At 50.1% G+C, this 22,396-nt stretch overlaps 2 protein-coding genes across 2 annotated transcripts in view; both read left to right on the forward strand.

The window, feature by feature from the left end:
* The first annotated feature begins 7,494 nt into the window (after positions 1–7,494).
* On the forward strand, positions 7,495–12,941 carry LOC119432334 (putative deoxyribonuclease TATDN2). Its single transcript, XM_049658733.1, has 2 exons — positions 7,495–7,677; positions 11,536–12,941. The coding sequence occupies exon 2, from the start codon at positions 11,543–11,545 to the stop codon at positions 12,437–12,439; it is 897 nt and encodes a 298-aa protein (XP_049514690.1). The 5' UTR covers positions 7,495–7,677; positions 11,536–11,542; the 3' UTR covers positions 12,440–12,941.
* An 8,704-nt stretch (positions 12,942–21,645) lies between these two features.
* Positions 21,646–22,396, forward strand: part of LOC119433054 (retinal-specific phospholipid-transporting ATPase ABCA4-like) — a 138,081-nt gene continuing 137,330 nt past the window's right edge. The window contains exon 1 of the mRNA XM_049658544.1: positions 21,646–21,893. The gene's annotated coding sequence lies outside the window, so the exon portion shown is untranslated. The remainder of the gene's footprint in view (positions 21,894–22,396) is intronic.

The raw sequence follows: 22,396 nt of genomic DNA on the forward strand, positions 1-22,396 counted from the left end.
TTTTGAACTTTTTCTTGGTTCGAGAAGCAGATAACAAGAAAGCAGTTAGACCTCATGATACAATGTGCATCTGTTTCAAGCATCCTGTTGCCTTCGAAGGCCTTTCCCCCCCCACTTGAATATTTTGAGCAATTGTAGGTTACCCTGTTGTATATATAATATCTAATCCATATGTAAGTGTCCATGCCAGGTTACCCATACAGTGTGTTCCGCTCACATTTTTGGAGAAGTTTGTTGCTGCTGCTTCTTCGCTGTGTTCATGTTTTTTTTTTTTTTTTTTTTTTTGATGCACAGTTGTGGGACCGGGTACACACCTAAAATGGATGGGAAAGGTTTTATTGCACATCACAGGAAGTGAGGCGTGGTTGAAGTTGCCTGCACCCGAAATGTGCATGCCATTGAATTCCAGAGTTTCTCACCTAGTCCATCCAGGGTACTGTGGGGAAAGCATTGTCTCTAAGGAGATTCACAGAAGGGATAAATCTATGAAAATATCTGTGATGTCATGACAAGTGGGCTGTCAATCACTGCGTATTCTCTTGAAAATACCTGACAGCCTCAAGTGCACAGACTTAGCCTCTGCTGTGTGCCCAATCAAAGCCTAACGTGCCCTGGCTTGAGAGTGCACATGGAGTTCCAAATAGCTCTATGCTAGGCTGGATGGCATAACTAATGTAGTGTAATTGCGTAGCAAAGCTACAACAATTACACTACATGGCTGTGCTTTGCTCCACATTAAAAAGGGATTCCAAAAATAATTGTCTTTTTAAAAGCAATATGAAGAAAGCCTGGCTGCTAGATTCATTAGCCTTTTCTATACCGAAATTTCCATAGCTTAATGTCAAAATCTGTGTCGGCACCCAAACACTACGAGCCTGATGGCTGTGTACAAGGTGTTGAAGCCCTGAATCGATGCACCGTCACATGATACATGGTCTTGAAATGATTTTTTTCTATAATGTGGATCCACCTTTAGATGCTGGAGCACCACGAGCACACACAAGCACTCATGCTGTCGCTTTAGTGATGGTGGCACAGCAATGTTGGCATGAATACCAGTTTCAAAAGTGGAAGCACTGCAGTCACGTTTGCTGTGTCAACCTTCTACTGTCCCGCTGTAGGCTGTTGCAACTGCCATCTTTGTTTGCTTGCAATTGACTCACGATTTTCTGGAACTTGTTGTATTACGTCAGTAGTGGCCACCCAGTCCATTTACTTTAAAACCCGTTGTCTTTCCGCGCAAGAGCTCACAAACGCGTCAAGTGAACATTTAGCCATTGATTCTGTATAGTCGAGTGTTTTCGTCGTTCACAATGCAGTCCTGAAGGGAATGCTTGTTTTGCTTTTGCTCTTGTGAGCAGTACATGTAAGCTTATTGATTGGTTAATAAAATTGGATTTGGGTATTGAATCGCTGTTGCTGAAGTGCTGAATATTTGTAATGTGTTATTACACTTAACTTTAGATTCCACTTGTTCATTGTGCCATCTATGGGGGCACGCTTTGCATGCGGCTTGAGCTGAAGGCAAGTTGCGGTTCTAGCCATGCTCAGCCCCTATTTAACGTGTCCCAGCCCATAGTAAAAGTAAATGGTAATTAGGACAGCATTGGGCGAATGAGGCAAAATGGTGGAATATATATATTGCTATGAACAATTTGAACTAAGCACTAGGCGGGGGGTTCTCCACTCCATAAATAGCAACTAAAAGGATTGGTTCGCCTCTCGTCACACATAGTTGAGCAATGAGCTTGCCCTGCTTGCTGAGATGCTAATCAGTTTTAGCTTGTATATGACAGTAACACTGCAGCGACATCTTGTCACACTTTGTCAAACCAGAACACGCTAGAAACGCGTTTGAAGACAATATCTTAGCTGACTTCACCAGGTTCCGCGTATCTGGGTATCTTGTAATTACTACCAGAAAAAAAAAACTGCCCTCTTGCGCCTCCATAACGTCGTAGTGAGTTGCACGAGGTATCACAATGTAGGTGTCGACGAGACGAGATGCGAGAATTGATCTCGGAGTAGGTAAAAGTAATGGTACGGGTGTAATTAGCGCCGATATAGTAGGAAATTCACGTTGCATTATGCCCCTGTAAAGGGTGCACCACCATAGATATAGACGTGTTGAGGCAAAGCCGTCGTATGGCAGACTTGGAAAATGGAGCAAGTTTGCTTGGACTAAGCAGGGTATGTGCGAGGCAATAGTGTCTGGTAGGCGGCTCCTCCGGTGCCCACAAGAAGCGAGAATTAGACGCAAAGTAGGTAATTAACTACGACCGTAATTACCTCTAGCATAGTCGAAAATGAAACACTTGCACTATAGACTGCACTATCTCCGCCCATCTGGCCTCTTGATAAAGTATAAAGAAAGCAAGGTGGACTAATAGCGCGTGAAATACAATAAAAAATTTGTGAAAATGGAGAATAGAGAAATGTAATCAACTTTTCATCATCGAATCATTTGAATCACCGTATACGTCGACCTTCTCTTTAGCGTCAACTCTTGGTTGACCCTTATTTTGTTACATGGGTATTCTCGTCGGAGTAAAATAAAGTGACATGTTAATGATTATATATGTCGCTGCCGACACGTTACACCAGCAGCTAAGTAGAATATGATTAGCCACTGCAGTAAAAGCTGTAGTGTTCTCATCTGGATAAAGTTGGTGCCTTAAGATCGGTGCAACAGACGCAGCTTCTCAAGTCTGCGTCTCCAGTAAACCGGTGTTCTGTAAACTATAACTGAGCTTGAGCGTGCCCGGTATTCCGGCAAGTGCAGGCGGTTTGGGCGAATTTCCGGATGAGCGGGGGCGTAAACATGAGCGACCTAGGGTGCCTTGATAGCAGCGCCGAGGAGCGGTACTGTCAAGGCACCCTATGAGCTGCCGGAGGGGTGTCGCTGCCTGGTGGCGCAGAGCCGAACCAAACACACAGCTAGTATTGCAGTGAGTACATTGTACTTCACTGCTGGTGCTAATTTTCGGCACTCATGCAGCACAAGAGTGTTTGAAGTGCATTGCGGTCGGACAAATTTAAGGGTCGCAAGATGTCGCGACGCTTTGCTGTTACCGACATCTTCCAGGGTAAAGCCCCTGGAAAAGGGCTTTGGGCTGTGCTGCCATCCACACCTCCGGTAACCCAAAACGGTAAGAAGTTTACGGACAAGCTAAACCTATCTAATATGAGTAACGATCAATTATGCACGTACAGTGCTGATGTCGGCAGTGGAAGCCAAAACGCTGCCCTGGCTCTACCCTGGTTCCAGCAGAGCCGATTGAGCGGGATGTCACGGTGCATGCACTTGGCTTTGTCGCTTTTGCAGCCATACGCACTGCGCGTCACTGGCGGCTTTCTAATTGCCACGCGCTGGCAGCGCACGCATCGATACCATGACAACGCGACGGTGCAAATGCGCATCAAGCTTCTGCGTAATTGCTATTGCAATAATGATATCTACAATGCGTGACTTCACAATGACGTTCCGGCGCTGATGTTTCAGCGTGAAATTAAAAAAAAAAAGATATCACCATGTTATCTTCTGATAATCAACCTATTCGAAATGAACGAAAATGAAGTTTTGAAAGAATGTCGTCGGGCAAAAGTAATTTCACCTTAGGGACCCTTTAACCCTACACTTGGAGTGTAAGAAGCGTCGCCAAGAAAGAAGCATATACGCACTGCATTCTCATAGGTGTAGTCAAAGGTTCGACGAAAATTCGTCTGGCCAGATGACATGATGAAGTGGCGGTCATTGACCAAATCAAGGTGAAAAAAACGACTTTTCGGAGACGTACAATTGCCGTACGTGTTTTTTGGTCACTCTTAGGCAGGCAAGAGCTGTTTGTCCTTTTTTATGCCGGGATATGTAGTATGCGGGAGTATAGATAGCAGGTATAACTTCCCATTTGTCCTTTTGATATTGTCGGCCGTCGTTAGGATCAGTAAGGATTACAGCACAAGCCAGGTCATCGAATTATTTTTCTTGGCTATGATGGCGTTATCCCAGAAGCTACGGTGACCATGGTTATCGACGTACACGGCAAGGCTGTTTGACGCTTTTTTGTTTTTGAGTCGTCCCTTTTGTGCTCCTTGATTACTACTTCGTCGGGTTCACAGATGTAATTGCGGTTGCATTCAGCATACCGGGATTATTGTTGCTGTGAAGCCAGTGTTTTATATTCACTAGTTGGATCTTAGTTTGCTGGGCGGCACGTGCATGATTCGAAGATCTTGTCTTGAAAAGACAGGACTCCCACCCTCGCAGACCACAGGAAAGTGCGAAACTCCAGCGTGCCTTTGGAATTGTGGATTTCGATTCTGCTAATAAACTTTTTGGGGGTACCCATTCATTGATAATTCATGGCGAATTGTCTTCAGTTCATTATTCATTTCGTTTTGTTTCGAGCAGAAGAGTGTGATTCGCAAAACGAGAGATGTGACAACAAACTGCGTATGGCAGGACAAGTGGCACTGAACCAAAATTCAGGTTCTATGCACTGGCGCTCAACAGGTGCTGTAGCACCGCCTGGCTTAGGTTCTGAGGTGTATCGTGCCCCGGTTGCCGTATGCTGTGGGTGTGAGAAAAAGCGTGCGAGGGTGAGCCGAAAAGTTCGGCACCGACGGGGCACTGCGGATTCCATTGCGGACGAGGTCTCTACTGGATGCCAAGGCCTGTGGTGATGTGCTCCTGGTGCTGATCGATATCCAGGGGGCCTTTGATAGCCTGCCCCACCAGTCACCCAGCAGGCCCAAGACCACCTCGGCATCAATGGGAACCTGCAGTGTTTCCTAATGTTGTTCTTCTGCACCATCAGGGTACGGATGGGGCGATCCAAGAGCTCACCTCGTTCATTGGCTGCGGGGGTGCAGCAGGGGTCTTTTGTCAGCCCCCTCCTGTTCAACCTGGTCCTGTCCCGGTTGCCCGTTGCCCTGCCGATCGACCTCCACTTCCTCGTCGAATCGCCCATCTACGCGGATAACATAGCCCTGTGGGTGCGGGCACCGCCGCAGTCTCTCAACGTGGCACACCTGGCCCTTCAGAGAGGCCTCGACACCACTGCCACCTACTTGAGCAGCATTGGCCTGACCATCTCGGCAAACAAGACAGAGAAGGTCTTGAGAAGGTGTTGCTTCATCCGAAAGCAGTTGCCCACCACGCTGCTGTCCGGCTGCCACCTGGAGAGTAGTGCAGATCCCATGGAGCACGGCGGTCGAGTACCTTGGTCTACGGATAGACCACCGGCTGACATGGCTCCCCGCTACAAAGGGGCTGTGTGTCAACACCACCCGGCCACGCGAGGCAGTCTCTCAGCTACTTGCCCGGGGAGCAAGCCGGTAACGTCCAGGTGGGCCCAGCGGCTCTATGACGCCGCTGCCACATCACGCCTGCGGTACGCCCTTCCACTGGTGGCGCTACTGCCACCACGCCTGAGGAAGCTGGAGCTGCAGCACAGGTCAGCAGTGCGGCTCTGCCTTGCGGTCGGCAATGCAGTCAGCGTGGCGACGTTCGCAGGGAGACTTCATTCTTGCTGCGCCTGAGGGTTGGCTACTGCTAGACAGGGGCATGTCGTTACCGGCTTGCTCGCCGCTTCACCGGCCTGCGGCTCCTGTCGGCCGGGAGCCTGAAACACTTGGACACCTCCTCCTGGCCTGTCCGGCGTACCTCCAACATCGAGGCCGGCTTCAGGAGTTCCGCCGCCTGGGCCTTCCTGCCGCAAGAGAGGAGGACATTAGTTTGCCAGCTTCCAGCACTGCTCTGCGTCGTCGAATTCGTCGACTCGGTACGGGGCTCTCGGCTAGATTGTAGCGTCCCTTCACCAATTGGTTCACCGCGCCCTTCCCAGGTCTGCCACACCATGCGGACCTCCTATGACTGCCCATGACTTAACTGTCACCGGCTGACAAGGCCTCCGACCCGGGCCGCGGCCTCACTGAGCTCCTGCTCCCCGGTTTGCTTCGACCCCCCCCCCCCCCCCCCTCCTCTTGGCGACATCTTCACCATTTCCTCTCCTATCTTCGTTTCTATCACTGTCGCCCTTGGCGCTGAGCCGTGCTCCCTCAAGGGCTGCAGAAGATAGCGCCAACCTTTCCCTTCTTCATAAAGAACTACTTCTCTCTCTTCCTGCGCGCAAGGGGGGGAGGAGAGGGTGAATGATGAGCGCATGGTAACGTGATCAAGCGTGCGCTAGGGCGTTGGCTAGGGTGGGGGGGAGAGGCTGCAGACGAGCCTCAATTCCTCTAAAAATGGCACAAATAATTAATTGGATCACCTATTAAACGGTTCCAAATACACACCAAGTGCAGCGCAGCCTCAAACAGGCAAAAGGAGACTATTCACATGTTGGGGAAACTTATTGATTTGGCGGTCTACTAGTGGCGTAGCCTGGAGGTAACCAATGTCTTAGCCAAGGGGGAGCACAGCGGGCACGTCCCCCCCCCCCCCCCCCCCAAAAAAAAAAAAAAAAAATGGCAGTATACAGCGTGCCAAGTCGCGCGCCTCCGAATTTTCCCCTAATATTTGCTGCAAAAAATCCACAATGACATTGTCCTCGATGTTCCGCTCTGTGTCAATTGCTTTGAACCCAAACAAAACGGGTGCTGACAATGCCGCTGCGCATTTATTTTCAACGTACTGCTATCCCAATGACTGGGACATATATAGAACAACGTACTATAACCGACATCATTAGGCATTTTCTTCGCACACAGTGCCATTATACTGCATTTTACAGTTTGTTAGAAAATTCACAAGAGTAATAAATTTAACAATGGATGTGGTTAATACGGAATGCGAGTACCTTATTATGGCAGTCTGTGTTGGAAAATTCACGTTCGAGAATAAAGTTGACAATGAACATGGTTAGGAACTTCGCGCACAAATTCTACGTGAGGCAATTGCCGTAATTAATAAGACATCTAAACTATTCCAAAGTTCAACTGTAAACGGTAAAGAAAATTTGAAGCAGTTTAGAAAAAGCGTAAACGGCTTCTACTTGTTTATCTTTCACCGGTGGGCGCTTTCCACCGGCTAACAAATGTTAAACGTTATCGCTCGGCGCAGGTCGCGCCTGCATGGGAAGCTTCTCGAACGTTATCGATGCTTCTATCCGTCGTCTGTGGTCACCGACGCTCATGTAAATCTGATTGTTTGAGCAATGCGAATTGTCTAGAACCTTCTGGAAGATACGCGGGCACCAGGGATTAATCTGGAACCTTCGATGACTTACGTATATAAAAGCTGACGCGTTTCGCCGCAGATCAGATTTTCGACGATCGCCGACTGTGTTCGCCGCTATCGTTGTGCTTTGAGTGTAGCTTGCTCTTGTGGGCACAGGTTCGCCCAATAAACAACCAGTTTCGTCATACACAGTTTTACGACTGTTTTCTTCACTGTCACTACTACGTGACAATATTCAACGGGTGAGTGCGGCGTGTAGCTCTGGCTGCAGGGTTCTGGAAGTAAATCGGTGTATCGAAATTAATCTGACCGTTAATAATATTGTTAACCACTGGCAGGGTGTGGTTCGGATACAGGTGCAAGCTTCTTCAAAGCTCCAATTCGGTACACGAACTGCTCAAGAGTGTCGGTCAGCAGGCGAGCAGCAAGAGGAATGATGTCGTGAATCGTATTTTCTTGCTTATTTGCGTATCAAGAGGAAGGAAACGCAGAAACCGGTAAGGGTGTCGAATTTTCAGAGTTTCACAAGTTAGTATCGAATATATTTTGCTTGAAACTGCAGTACGCTGCACACTCTAAAAACAGTTGCACCCATTGGGGTGCATTTTTGCCACACAACAATAATCGTGATCTGTCTTGCTTGCGTTTCCTATCTTGAAAACTCTGCACTTGCTACTTTCCTGTCGAGAACGCTGTGTCACGCTGATAACGCTCTTGTCGTTCGTGACCGAGAAGTGTCGGGCGCACAGCGTTAAAGAAAGGAAAGCCACGCAAGTCAGATGACGATTATTGTTCTGTGGAAAAAATACGCCCCAAATGGTGCAACTGTTTTTAGAGTGCAGTATTTTGGCACGAGCAATAAAACGCCACCTTTAGATTTTCGTTTTGGACAGCTCTGGCCATAGGCTCTGGCCATGGCAGGCAGGGTTCTAGAGTATGGCATGGCAGGCAGGGTTCTAGAGCTTCTGGGTCGAATATTTAAACGCGTACTCGCTTATGGCACCAATCGAAACTCGTATTATCTTCCAAGAGTGCATAATTCATGAGCGCGAGTTATATACATACGTATTTGGTTCTGATTTTCGCGGGTGGTGAAAATGAACTTCTGGATCGAAAGAAAATGCCCCGGGGAGCCGTTGTAGATTGCCACGTGCCGTGATGTCACGTGCATGCAGTTTCACAATGATATAGTGCCCTAGAAGGGGGCAGTAGGCTTACTCAGCCGCTACTCGAACGCAATTAGCATCGCATCCAAGAGGTGGCGCCACAGGCAACTTCAATGTGAAACCCCTCTATATAAAAAGTAGCGACATTCTTGGATCTTGCCGCCACCGAGCTCACCCCGGCGTTTCTCTTTGCCGCCTCCTGTCGCCCAAGCCTCCTCCGCTCCGCCATTGGCCAATCCGTGTCACGTGGAAGCACGCGTTGCGCTTTTGCAGATTTTTTTTCTTTCCAGTGCGGTCCGACCGCCATTCTCAGGCCTGTGCGACGAAAGTCCTGTACGCACAAACGGATCAAACGTGTTAGGGACAAGAGTAGGAGGAGGAAAAACAGGGACAAGAACTTCGTTGTGATGGCATGCTGCTGCGCCTTCAGTTGCCGCAACCGACAAGGCGAGGGCAAAAGGCTTTTTTTTCTTTACCATCCGGCGAGCGCAAACGCTTGCTGCACACTTGGTATTTGCGCCGTCTCGCATCGTCGCGTTGCTACTTCCAAAACTGCATTATCAAGGCCAGTTACTGACTGACGAAGCAAAACCGCGCCTCAAAAACTGCTCCGCAGGGCGCGATCGAAGTTTTGCGCGGATTTAATCTGGTAGCGCATTAGCCACCGTCTGCTACGGCAGGGTCGACGCTGTCTAGATCGTGCCTCGATCGCGCTGGCCGCGCCGAGCGCGACAGTGGAACGGAGGAGGAGGGAAGTGGTTGGCGCTACTTTTTATGTAGAGGGGTTTTACTTCAATGGAAGCTTTGCTTGCAGAAGCTTCATTTTCCTTGCGCTTTTGTTGGTTTCAGTTCGAAGCAGTGCACACTTATTTATTTTTAATTTTGGCATACTTCAGATCGAGTCTTTACATATCTTTAGCAAGCACCATATTTGTTTAGTTCACATGATCTTTTCCATAATAGTACCTTGCGGAAAGAATGACGGCAACTCTCGGGCAATTGGCTGCCTATCTTTTTAGACATTTTATGCAAACAGGTGGTCGCCGACCGATTTTGCTTATGAGGAAGGGGCCTTAAAATTTTCCGAGTTATCGGGCAATCATAAAAAAATTAATTAGAAAGATAGTCTTGTTTATTTAGAGCAGTAGCGCACCCAGGGCCGGTATTTTGTAGCGATGACTTTACAGTAATAATGCCTTTTCGCGCTTATCGCGCTTTGTCAGTGGTCACAGCGACGGTCCGCTCGCGTTATTAACGGGATCAGCCGGCCGTGAGCGGTGGATGATAAGACTATTCTAAAATAAGTCATAAGGCATCGCTACAAAATCGCGGCCCAGAATCTCTGCAAGGGGGGGTGAGGGGGGGGGGAGCAAGCACTTTGCATGATATGTTATTTCCTTGCTTTAGTCAGAGGAATCCATCAGCAAATAAAATGCCTAAGAGTTATAATATAAGGACACCAATGATGATGATGATGTTTATTTCTTCAGCGTTTTACTCAAGGTAATTTAAGAGTGAATGAATAAATGCAAGACAGTGATAGAGTGTTCTTGTGCATCAGGGAAATTCGACCTCAAGCCACCTTCTGAATTGTAATGCCAATGTGAACAGAGCACTGAAGGTACACGTTGGACTGGGAGGGGGAGGTTTAACTCGGCCCCAGGGAGGGAGGGGGGGGGGGGGGGGAGGAATTACAACACCCGAACACCCCCGTCGGTGCGCCACTGGCTTCACCTCATGTGCAACGGCTCAACTTCAGCTGCTTAATTGGCCCTCTCCCGCTTTCCTGCCTTGTCACTGTTAATTCCTTTCACATAAAAATGAAGACATGTGACAACGTAAAAACTAATCATTTTCGCTGTGAGGGTAGAAGCGTGTGCATTGCAACCAATTTTGAGGGGCTTGCTCTGAACTACCAGCATATCCATAATGCTGTCAGACAGAAGCTCTGACAGAAGCATTCCGTGAAGAGATCCTCGAGCTTTTTCACGAAGCCTACAACGGACTGGAGGGATAAAGGAGGCCTCCTTGGTCCCATTAGTTCGTTAGCCGACTCTCTCCGCCTATTTTCATCCTTCGGGACGCCAAACAAAAACAACTTCGGCCCATCCTTCACGTAAACGTAGCGTGTTTGGCACCCACGGAGGCACGTAACAGTGGTTTTGTCGATGTCGCAGCATGGCTCAGTCACTGCAAAGCAGACTAATCGCTTGCACGCTGTGTGGAAAAAAAAAAAATTACTCCATCTTCCCGTAGTGGAACCCTGAGTAGTATGCGAAGCAGCCATGGGGTCGACTCAAGGTAGTTTTATCAGCTGTATAAACTTGGACATGCAGCAGCACCAGCAACGCGCAGAACTGTTGTCGACGCCGTCGGCGTTTTGCCCGCGTTCGCACCGAACGCGCGCGGCGTTGGTGACTGTTGCCGGTGCCTCTGGGGCGCCTACAGTGACATAGCCCCGAGCATAAGATGCTTCGCATCTAAAAACCCACGCGACGACGTCCACAGCAAACCAACGCAGCTCAACAACTTCGACTAATATGCTCGGGCAGCTGCACGCGCTGCTCCCACGTTCAATGGAAACCGACGCCAGCGCCGCCACCTGGGCGATCAGAGAAGCACATATTGTCGACATTCGTGGAGCCGCCGCACTACTCTATCCGCACCGCATAGCCTCCGCCAGCGAGCGAGCCTAACCTAGTGGAGATCAGTGGTGAGCCCACTGCACTGCCCACTTCTAGGAAACTTGATGGAGGAAGATAAAACTTTAGTGGCTACGTAATAGCCGCTCGCTGTTCCTGCACCGGCGCCCTCTGCACGTGGATTTACCAGGAGCAAGAAACGCTGTAGCTGCCGTACTTGGTTTAAGTGGTTTTAATGGCCAAGGCAGCACGAATCGAACGCGAAACCACTGTAGCGACGCGGTTGTTGATTTCGCTTGTTTCACGTTTTCATAACTTGCGCAATCGCATTTCTTTCTTTTTTTTTCTTTTTTTTTGCGCATTTCGGAAGCTCTTGCTGTCGAGCAGACATTCATGCTCTTATCAACGGCGAAGACGACTGGTAAGGTAAGCGATAAGAAGAAGAAGCGATTCGACGACGCCTTCGCCTCTCGCTGTCTTGTCGGCGTTCCTTACAAACCAGTGCCTGCTTGATCGCTTAAACCCGACGCATTCTCTCTCATCCCAGGTCTGGTATGGCTCGTTCAGATTCGCAGCGCACGGTCGGACCCTTGGGCATCCGGGAATGGCCGTACACGACGGCCTCGGAGGTGGGCCTGATCGATACGCATTGTCACCTGGACTTCGTCTTCACCAAAATGGGCCACACGAAGTCGTTCACGCACTTCCGTCTCGCTCGCCGTGACACGTTCCCCTACTGTTACGAAGGGTGCGTAGCAAACTTTTGCGAGCCAGAAACGTTCGAGCAGCGCGACAACTGGAAGCGCTTGCTTTCGGACGAAAGTGTGTGGGGCGCCTTCGGGTGCCACCCTCGCAGGGCGCGCGATTACACCGACGAGGTGGAGAAGCACCTCGTACGTGCCCTCGACCACCGCAGCGTGGTAGCCCTCGGCGAGATCGGGCTCGACTACTCCATCTTGTCCGGAGACGACCGGGAGATGCTGAAGGAGACGCAGCAGACAGTGTTTCGCCGGCAGCTCGCGGTGGCCAGGCGTCGACGCCTTCCCCTGGTGATTCACTCCCGGGACGCGACTTCGGACACGATCCGTATCCTCAAGGAGATGGTCCCAGCCGACTACCCGATGCACCGGCACTGCTTTACGCGCGACTGGGAGGAGGCGAAGTGCTGGCTAGACACCTTTCCGCGGCTGTGCCTGGGCATCACGCCGTTGCTCGGTTTCTCGGGCGTCGAACCGCTGGTCGAGGCCGCGCAACGGATTCCGCTGGACCGTCTCCTACTCGAGACGGACGCGCCGTTCTTCCTGCCCAAGCGGGAAGGGCAGAGGCTCACCTGCTCGCACCCGGGAATGGTGATTCACGTCGCGACTAAGCTGTCGGCCATCCGCGACATCTCTGTCGACGACGTGATCAGCGCGGTACGGGAGAACACGCGGCGCATCTACGGCATCTGACGTGCAAAACTGTGACTGCGACTTTGGCCCGTCGTCTCGTCGTTCCCCGCTCTGCAGGACTACCGCTACAGACCTTACCAGGTGTTGTTCGGTGCCTGTGTGTGTTGTGGCAGTGCCATGATGCGTTTGGCGCCTGGTAGAGCCGAGAATGACAGCGGTGCAACGGGAAAGGTGCGGCATAGCGTAGAGACGGTCACCGAGTGGCGTCAAGAACTGAAGTAACCTAAAACACGGTGTGTGGTTCTTTAAGTGCTCAGCAGCTTTGGCCACTACAGGCCACTTCACTACGGTCGTTCTCCGCAAAGACACTCGCGGTCGTGACCGATTTTCCTGACACAGTTTGTATCACACTGAAGATAGTTTATTCTCAGGACGTGGGTCATTAAACCGAAACGAGTTTTGTTTTATTGGCACTTTGTTGTCAGGTCATTTGATTGCAATAGCTCGAAACGGTCGAAGCTGAGTTGCTGACAACCATGTAGCCGACATGAGCATTCGGTGCAAACATGTTCGACTTGTGTACACTGAATGTGAGCTGTTCGACTTGTACACTGACCTGTGACACCATTGTTTCATGAACGGCACCTTCCTATCTTGATTTATCCATTCAAAGTTCAGAATCATTGTTACCCAACACCACCTAGACTAGACAAGGCCCCTCCAGGGAGAGCGTGACGTCACGCTTGTTGCCCACCTGCACCCCAGCCGCTCCTTTCCGTCGCCACTCGTTCACATTATATCTGCTATGGGCCCTTAGTGAAATCCGATGGTTGTTCTTTTTCCTACGTTGTCTGCATTAGGAAATTAGGTCACCTGAACAAGCACACTTGTGTATAATAGTTTCTCTAGCTTCAAGGCAGGAGGTCCTTAAATATTTGCATCTGCCTTTACACATTACTGAAACAAGAGTCAGAAATGCATTTGTAGAAATGGTTTTATTAGGAAGAAAGGCTAAAACCAACCCATCTCATTTCTTGCTCAGCGTTTTGATCTTTCTGTCTGCAGCCGTTTTTGTACAGTGCTTTGGATGGTGTCATTTCGCAGTCTGCAAAAGTTGTTCAAAGCGACATTTGTTGCAGCACGCACTACGTGCCACACGAGAGTCTCTTTACGTATGGCCATTTTCTCAAGTCTCTAGCCCAACATCTCCCCGCAGTGATGTGGCATTGGAGCTGACAATATCGCGCTGGTTGTTGGATGCGAGGAACGGCTTTGCATTTTCTGCCTTTGTGAGTTTTTCGACAACAAGCGTCGTGACCAGCGCCATGTGCACAGTACATGGCTGCGGAAACTTTAAGCCTCCTCTTGACAGGTTGGCAATCATTGTGTTAGATTGCACATCTATATTCCTGTTTTCCAGGACGAATATGATGCTGCAAAATATGCACGACAGCTTCTTCAGAGCTGAATGAGCACAATATCCAGCGATATAGGCAACAACTTCCATGACGTGCTTTGGGCTGGAAATTTCTCCATTAGAAATGTGAACCGAGAAGTTGTGTTGTCAAACTTCTGTGTCATTCTCACTGTTGCTGTGTGGCTGCGGAAGCATCAGCAGCTTTTGCAGCCGGATTTTCTTTTCAGATTCTAGAAGCTACCGCACTGAGAGATGATAATGTGCGCCAGCAAGGTGACGGTAGCGACTGAAGTGATCTTCAAGAGTGTCTGTTGGAAATTTTCCTTGCAGAACATACTTGAATTTGAGCTCTTCTAAGCAGTACTGTGACAACTCAACAAGAGAGTAGAAAGTTAGTCTCAACGCTGAATTGGTTTTCCTTGTCAAGCAGCCACTGTTCATGCTGACGCTGTCCCAAGTGTCCAGCCGGTCTATCACACCATTAAGAAAAACCAGCTATTGATCCACCGTGGGATTCACTGGATTTTGCAAGGTGTCGTTCATTCGGCAACCTTTGGAAGGGGTCTTTACGTTGACGATTTTCCACCACGTCGTTATATTGTTGATGAAGAGGGCTGTTGAACTAGCACATGTGGTATTGAGGGGTTCGCCACACATCTCAAGAGTGTTTGAGACAAACAGATTCATGACGTTTAACACCAATTTTACATTTTGTCTCTCCATAGGTGTTAGATTGATGGCTTTAGAATTTAGCTTGCAGCTAAGCTTGAGAAGCAATGTCTGCTCCAATGAATATAGCTGCCGTACGGCTTCAAATGATGGAGCTTTCATTCTGGGCGGCCCATCGGGAAATATTCCAGACAGGCTCATTTCAGGAAAGTAGAAGCATGTTCCTTGGCTTTTCTGATTGATCCAGTTGTTCCTAATCCATTTGAGTATGTGCACAGGGTCGATGACATAAAAGAGGACGATTTTTGTCGGCTGGATGAGGGTACACAATGCTTACTTCATGGTTCTCTGCAAAAACAAAACAAAAAAAAAATAATAATTTTCCGGTTGAGTGAATTGTCAGTAACCACGCCAATGACCCTGAGGCCAGTAGATTCTACTTCTAAAATTATCTTCTTGCAGAACTCATGTAGGATTTCGGCGGTCATTTTAGATACGGGAAGAATGTGAAGCACATCTTTGTTGGATGACAGGACCGACTGAACCATGAAAACATGAGCTGTTATGGCTGCCTCTTGAGAATTGGCTGCAGATCCTACTATGTTGTCCCCTTTATAACCGAAGTGTGGCTTGATATAGATTTCATCAACCATTAGCGTTACCGTCTTTTCGTGCGGCTGCATGCACTTCACCCTTTCTCGAATGCAGGAAAGAAAGTTGGCTTCGTATTGCTGCTTTAGTGGATCGCCTCCATTCTTGGAAAAAAGGCGCAGAGTTGCAGGGTGGGGTAACGTCAACGTCGACGCTGATCTAGCAAAGTTATAGGCGTGATGAGAAATGAAGTTCAGGATGCTATAAAACACTAATGTTTCAGCACTGCAGCGACGAATGGGGGCAGCGAATGCGAGTGCAATTTGCTCATTTAGCAGACGAAACAACGCACTGTTCTTCTGTAGTGTCACTGTCTTGAGACAGTTCATTCAGCAAGGGGACAATATGCTGCAACAATGTCGCTGTTTTCGACGCACTTGCAACTCCTGTCGTCTCTGTCATGTGGTTTTCTAGCTGCCGGAACAGTAAGGACAACGTCCGGATGTCACGTACTGCGCCTGGAACTGCGCCTCCGCAATGTAATGAAACCAGCTTGATCATACCTGCTGACACTGCAGGTGAGAGATCAGCGAACACCGTGACGGAACACCTCACATGTAGTAAAGGATTATCCTCGATGCGGAGAAACATTGGGCAACGATCATTGGTCCTGATGGTCCAGAAATCACTACTGCAGACAGCAGGAAGCTTGCCTCTTAAGGCTGCGAATGAGGAGACAGCATTTCTCTCCTCTTAGCTTCTTTTTGTGCATATAGAGTCCTTAATGGCTTTGCTCAAGGCCTCGTCTTCCATTCGAGCTCGTTTCGAGACTGGAGGTTCTCGACTAGTGCGATTCGTGCTCAGGTACGACGGACAGTTCAGGTGTATATGCGGTCTCAATTTAGCTCCGCCGTCGCCATGGGACGGCCGCAAGTGGTTCGTAGGCCCGAAGAACAGCTAATTTACGAGGAACGACGCCGAGAGCAGCGGTGAGAATGTGAGCGTCGTCGTCTTCCACAGCTGGCTCGTAGGCGCCCATCGCCGCAGCCGTGATCCCTAAAGGGCTGCTGCAGAAAATGGCGCCTCTTCCTCTTCACAACCACAAACTCTCGCAGTCTCTCAACCGCGCGAACGCGCTCGTGCCACTGCTCGCGCGTTGTCGTCCGTCGTCTTCCACAGCTGCCTCGCTGGCTCACGCGTTCGTCGTCGTCGTATTCTACAGCTGGCTCCGTTGCCGCTCATCATTCCAGCGTAGAATTTCACTTCTCTTCTGCCGTCATAATGAGGAGGCCGCGTTTACGGAAGTATGAGTCATTCATTGTCTTACGTGACTTTTTGCTGGGAGTCAACAACAGAGGTGATACGCGAATGTGTGTGCGTACCTATCGCCACGATGACCACCAATAAGGGCAATAAATATTGTTACGGGGAGATTCTATATACAATAAATGGATATATTTAAAAGGCAAGGCGTACAACGCTGCAGCAATGGTAAGGCTAGCGCGTGCACACCATATACACCGTACCAGATAGCCATGCCGTCGTCGTCCAAGCACCGACCACAGGATCACCGCTCGTGACATTACCCGCCGGCAAGCAGAAGCACCGTCTCGGGCCGAGAGTGGTACGGTTTAAGGCGCGAAACATAAACTATGTCACTCGCGATTGTTGCAGAGGCTGACTTAGTATTTAGCGGAGCAATCTCATAGGCCACATTAGTGACGGCGTATGACGCGGCAAGGGCCAGCATAACGTGGGAGGAGTTTTTCGCATAGGCCAACGCGACGTGACGGCAACCACAGCAAGACGAGCGATCCTGCAGAGAAGTTCACCTCCCGGTGTCGGCGGTTATAGAGACATTTTTGATTGACCTGTGAAGCCGATAAGCGCTCGTGGGCAACCAGACGGACGATGTCAGCACGGGCAAGAGCATCACGAGCATAGGCATGCGTCTGCGTGACGATGGAGTATGATGTCCATGGGCAATGGTGGGTCGTAGCCAAACAGTGGATAAAAAGGTGAGTAGCCAGCTGTGTCGTGACGGGAAGAGTGGTAGGCGAAGGTCACTAAAGGCAGGTTGGTGTCCCAGTCACGGTGGTCCACAGACACGTACATAGCAAGCATATCCGTCAAACTACGGTTGAGGCGTTCAGGAAGGCCGTTTGTCTGTGGATGGTACGCAGTGGTGAACTTATGATTGGTCGAGCAGGAACGAAGAATGTCGTCGACTACTTTAGACAGGAAGCAGCGGCCGCGATTAACTGACGAGGAGCACCGTGGCGCACGATGACATCGTGAAGAATGAAATCGGCTACATCAGTAGCACAGTTGGTGGTAAAGTTCTCGTGTAACAGCGTACCGCGTTGCGTAGTCAGTAGCGACTGTAACCCATCTTTTGCCAATGGTTGACATGAAGAAAGGCCCTAGAAGGTAGAGTCCCACCCAGAAAAATGTTTCATCAGGGATATCAAGGGACTGAAGGCTGCCAGCAAGCAGTAGGACATGAGTTTTGTGTCTCTGGCAGAGGTCACAAGCCGCAACGTAGTCCACCCGCACCTCCACCAAAGATGTTACGGGATATATTTACAAAGCAAGGCGCACAACGCTGCAGCAATGGTAAGGCTAGCGGGTGCACACCAGATAGTCACACCGTCGTCGTCGTCATCATCCAAGCACCGACCACAGGATCACCGCATGTGACAATATGTACGTACCTTTGTTCAAAATTCTGTGTCACCTCTGTGTCGTGCGCTAAACAGTTGCGCTGGTTGTCCACCAACACAGAGTGGAATGGCTCATGAATTTTTTTTTCGTAGGCATAGGGCTCTTCGATCAGTGGATGCGTTCTTAACTTTTAAGTGAAATAAGCGTCTTAATCTTAAAGCGATTTCTTTATGTCACGAGTGCACGTATAACTTTTGTCTTGGGCAACCAAATGCCGACTTTAACCACTCGGCAATCGACAGGGTGCAGACGGCTGTGCTCGTCAGGAATACATTACCTGTGACGCAGCTAATCAGTATATACAAGACAGCCTGCACATCTGTGCCGAAAGTGCTCCATAAGCCATGCATCTTTGATGATAAGCACTTGTTGCCATTTGGTACCCCAGTCCTGCTAGGAGACCTGAAAGGGCCAATGCCGTATTGTGCTATCTAGAAAGAACACCCGCTATTAATTTTTACAGCGACAGCTGTATGTGCGAAGTTGAGCATCGATAAAGTACGTAGCTCATACCGCCCTAACATTAACCTCGATGAGGAGGTGGAGGAGGAGGGCAGTGACAGTGACAAGAACTTTTATTGGTCCTGAGAAACTGGCCAGGGGGAGCCGAAGGCTCCCTCAGGTCAAGTCGGTGGCTCCGCCCACGATGGCACCGCGAGGCGAAATCCCGTTGCGATGTCGTGGGCCCTCTGGACTGCCTGGAGTTGGATATGGTGGTGGTCGCTTCTTAGCAACTCCTCCCACTGTTCCTTTGTGGCAAGTATAGAGTTTTCTATGGCTGGGAGGAGGAGGAGAAAAACATTTATTTGAAGGAATAAATGGGGTTTGTGGTGTGGGGCCCACTTGGTTCATGGGTCCCATTCAAGAGGAGGTGGTTGCTCTTAGTTCAGGGCGCCACAGCAACACCACCTAGATAGCACAGGCCTACGCACTCCGATCTATGACGTCATGCTACCTGGCCCAACATTTCCATTGCCAAAGCTAGCGTGACGAAAGCGGTGACGTCAAAATCACTGTTGCTTACGTGGGAGCATCCCTATTAGATTGTATCGCAGTCGGGCCAGGTACCATGACGTCACGTTCGGAGTGCGTAGGCCTTGTGCTGTCTATAGGTGGTGTTGGCCACAGGCAGTTGCCGCTCTGCGCGCCCTGTCGATCGAACTGAGTTGATCGTCAAGGCTGTCGCTGGCCAGCAGCCCCTCCCACCGCTCCACACTCGTTTGGTCTATGTGAGGCAGTGCGGGGATGGGCCGGTATGTCCAGGTAGTGTGTAAAAGCGTTGACTTCTCAGAGCACCATGGGCAACGCGCGGGCTATGCCGTTGGGTGCATTTTATTAAGAATGTGTAAGTTGGGGTACGTGCCAGTCTGTATTAAGCGCCACCTGACAGCCTCCTCCTTTGTTAGTTTTAGGTGCGAAGCACCTTACGCGCCCGGGCTGTCGGCGTCTCCTGTCATAGTCACAGTAAGCAAGCGGCTCGTGCTCGGCACGCGCTCGTGCCACTGCTCCCGCGTTCGTCGTCGTCTTCCGCAGCTGGCTGCGTTGTCGCTCATCATTCAAGCGTAGAATTTCACTTCTCTTTTGTCGTCTTAACGGGGAGGCCGCGTTTACGGGGTTATGAGCCATTGCTTAAGGCAGTATGAGCCCATTAGCGGTGCATCACTGCATGCTTCGCACCTTCCCAGGTTTCACGTTAGTGGAGCTACATTTCTCTCAATAGGTCATTTGACACTAACGCATAAAATTTAATTCACCGCTCAAACCGAGCCTACGACTTAACTCGTGCTAACTGTAATAACTAATAAATACTAAAGAAGTAAGAAAGCCGTCCATAATGGCCAAATTACTGAGGGAGTTAAAGAAAACAATGATGGTGTCGCTAATACTTCACGGTAGAAGACATGATCAAGCTTGTCCTAAAATACTTGGCCGCACGGCGAACTTTTTTTTCTTGGGAGGGGAGTAGATTCGCCTGACTCGTTCGTAGTAATTTAAGATGGCCGCATAGTTGCACGGTACCGGGGTAGGATCCTCCGAGGCAGGATCACAGATTGCTCGGTCTATTGTGTATCATGGAGCCACCCTATCTGCCTCCCAGTTCCCTTCCAGTCCCACGGTGACCCGGCGTTCAAATTATGCTATGTCGGATGGGGGGATTTCGTGCATCTAGGGGGTCAGTAGGATCTGGTGTGCCAAGGAGAATACTCATTCCTGTTCAGCCGACACGCCCATGCAGGAAATTTCGGCAGGCCACCTGAGAATCCGTAAGGATGTTCACCGACCGTCTCCGGTTGTTGCCGTGGGCAATGACTAATGCGACGGCCGTTTCTTCAGCCTACGCGATGGAGGTGCAGGAATGGATACGCTGCTGATTTCGCGAAGATGATGGTCGACCACTGTGGTTACAGCACTATTGCGATTTCCGGTATACAGCGCTGCATCTACATAGGTTGTGTTGATCCTATTTGAGTAGCCTTTACGAAGAGCTTCAACTCGGACCTCCCGTCGCCCGTGATGAAGTTGCGGGCCCATATTACGGGGTATGGGGGCATCGTCATTAATATAGGCTGCTGCTGCTGATGATGATGATTATTATTACGGGGTAGGGGGCTGCGTTGTAGTTGACCTGGAGGTTGGGTGGAATAGATTGTTGTTCGGCGATGTCTCGAAGGGGGCCCACATGCCCAAGGCGTCTCAGCAGGTCCCTCCCGGTGGTAGTCTGTGCGAATCGGGAGAGTTGAGCGGCTAGTTGTGCTTCCCCTAACTTTTCAAACGCGTTATGGACGCCAAAGCTTAAAAGTTTGTTGTTGGGGGTTCCTAGAGGGAGCTTAAGGGCCGCCTTGTACGCTCGTCGTAGAAGGAGAAGACTTGCACGCCTACAAGTCGCGGTATGAAAGGGCACACTACTTCTTCTTTCTGGGGTTTTACGTGCCAAAACCAGTTCTGATTATGAGGCACGCCGTAGTGGAGGGCTCCGGATTAATTTTGACCACTTGGGGTTCTTTAACGTGCACTACAACGCAAGCACAAGGGCGTTTTTGCATTTCGCCTCCATCGAAATGCGGCCGCCGCGGCCGGGATTCGATCCCGCGATCTCGTGCTCAGCAGCGCAACGCCTTAGCTGACTGAGCTACCGCGGCGGGTGAAAGGGGACACTAAGTTTCCATTTAAGTCGACGATTTCTTTTGCTCTCCTTGTACTGAAATAAAGAAAAAAAAAAGTCCCATCAAATGTATTAAACACGAGAACCACATAGAAAAATTGCAGCAGATACAACGAGCTGGAATCTATACACAGCGAAGCTTTGTGTGAGGGCATAACGAGTTCGTGTTCGGAAGTTTGCGTTTGCAAGTCTGATACGGAAGGTTTTATTCAGACACTGTAGAGAGGACGATGCAATGCCGCCGCCGCTGCCGCAGATGCGTACGGATACGTAGGGAGCTTACGTGCAACGCTGTTGTAGGGAGCCTACATGCAACGCTGTTTCATGTAGGCTCCTTACGGATACGTAGGTAGTGTTGCATGTAGGCTCTCCACGGATACGTAAGACGATACGTGGAAGCGATCGCCATCTGGTGGTGGTCCAAGGAACCCGGCGACTGGCGCGGTGCGCGTCCTCCTCTGTGATTGGTTGGCCTTTTCGGCTAGATAACAGTCACGCTGCACGCACGATCACGAAAACCAGGCGAGGTTCTCGAAGAAAAGCGTCGCTTAAAAAAAGAGCCGATCACGCGCGCTGTAGTAATCGATGTAAGTGAAGCTCTCGATAAGAAGCGGGCAATGGACTTGGCGACGAACACGCCCGCAACGGCCAGCCAAGGCGGCGGAGCAACGCGGCACAGCTTGCACAACGTTATCACCGACTACAGCATCGAACACCACAGAGCTGTCGCGCGGGATAACGTGCGTCTGGTGGAAACTGACGCGCGAATGTGCTTTGGCGCGCTTGGTCTCGCGCGCACGTGCTGTAGCGCGCATGCCACTTGTCTCAAAGAACGATGCTTAGCGTGCGGCGCGAGTTCTATGCGTGCGGTTCTTGACTGTTGGTTAAAGCATCATGCTGTTATGCTTACTGACCGGGAGCTCCACAAAGAAGGCTTCGCTGTAAAACAAGTGAGCGTGTTTCTCGTTTTTTTAGGTGCGAAGCACCTTATGCGCCCGGGCTGTCGGCGTCTCCTGTCGTAATTGTCGTCGTCGTTGTCACGGTAAGCAAGCGGCTCGTGCTCGGCTCGTGCATTGCTCCCGCTGCGTCGTCGTCTTCCACAGCTGGCTGCGTTGAAGCAAGCGGCTTGCGCTCAGCACGCGCTCGTGCCATTGCTCCCGCGTTCGTCGTCGCCTTCCACAGCTGGCTGCGTTGCCGCTCATCATTCCAGCGTAGAATTTCACTACTCTTCTGTCGTCGTAACGTGGAGGCCGCGTTTACGGGGTTATGAGACATATGAGCCCATTAGCGGTGCTGCATCCCTGCATGCTTCGCACCTCCCCAGGTTTCACGTTAGTGGAACTGCATTTCGCTCAATAGGTCATTTGACACTTTTTACGTTTTGCGAAACTGTAACCTTAGCGGGTTTTTGTTTGCAAGAATCGCTGTTTTAACGCATATTTAGTGCTCCGTT

This window comes from Dermacentor silvarum, chromosome 11 (assembly GCF_013339745.2).
Source record: "Dermacentor silvarum isolate Dsil-2018 chromosome 11, BIME_Dsil_1.4, whole genome shotgun sequence".
Lineage (NCBI taxonomy): Eukaryota > Metazoa > Arthropoda > Arachnida > Ixodida > Ixodidae > Dermacentor > Dermacentor silvarum.

Bases quoted from the DNA above. Each gene is read 5' to 3' on its own strand.
- LOC119432334 (XM_049658733.1), top strand. From the start codon at position 11,543: ATGGCTCGTTCAGATTCGCAGCGCACGGTCGGACCCTTGGGCATCCGG.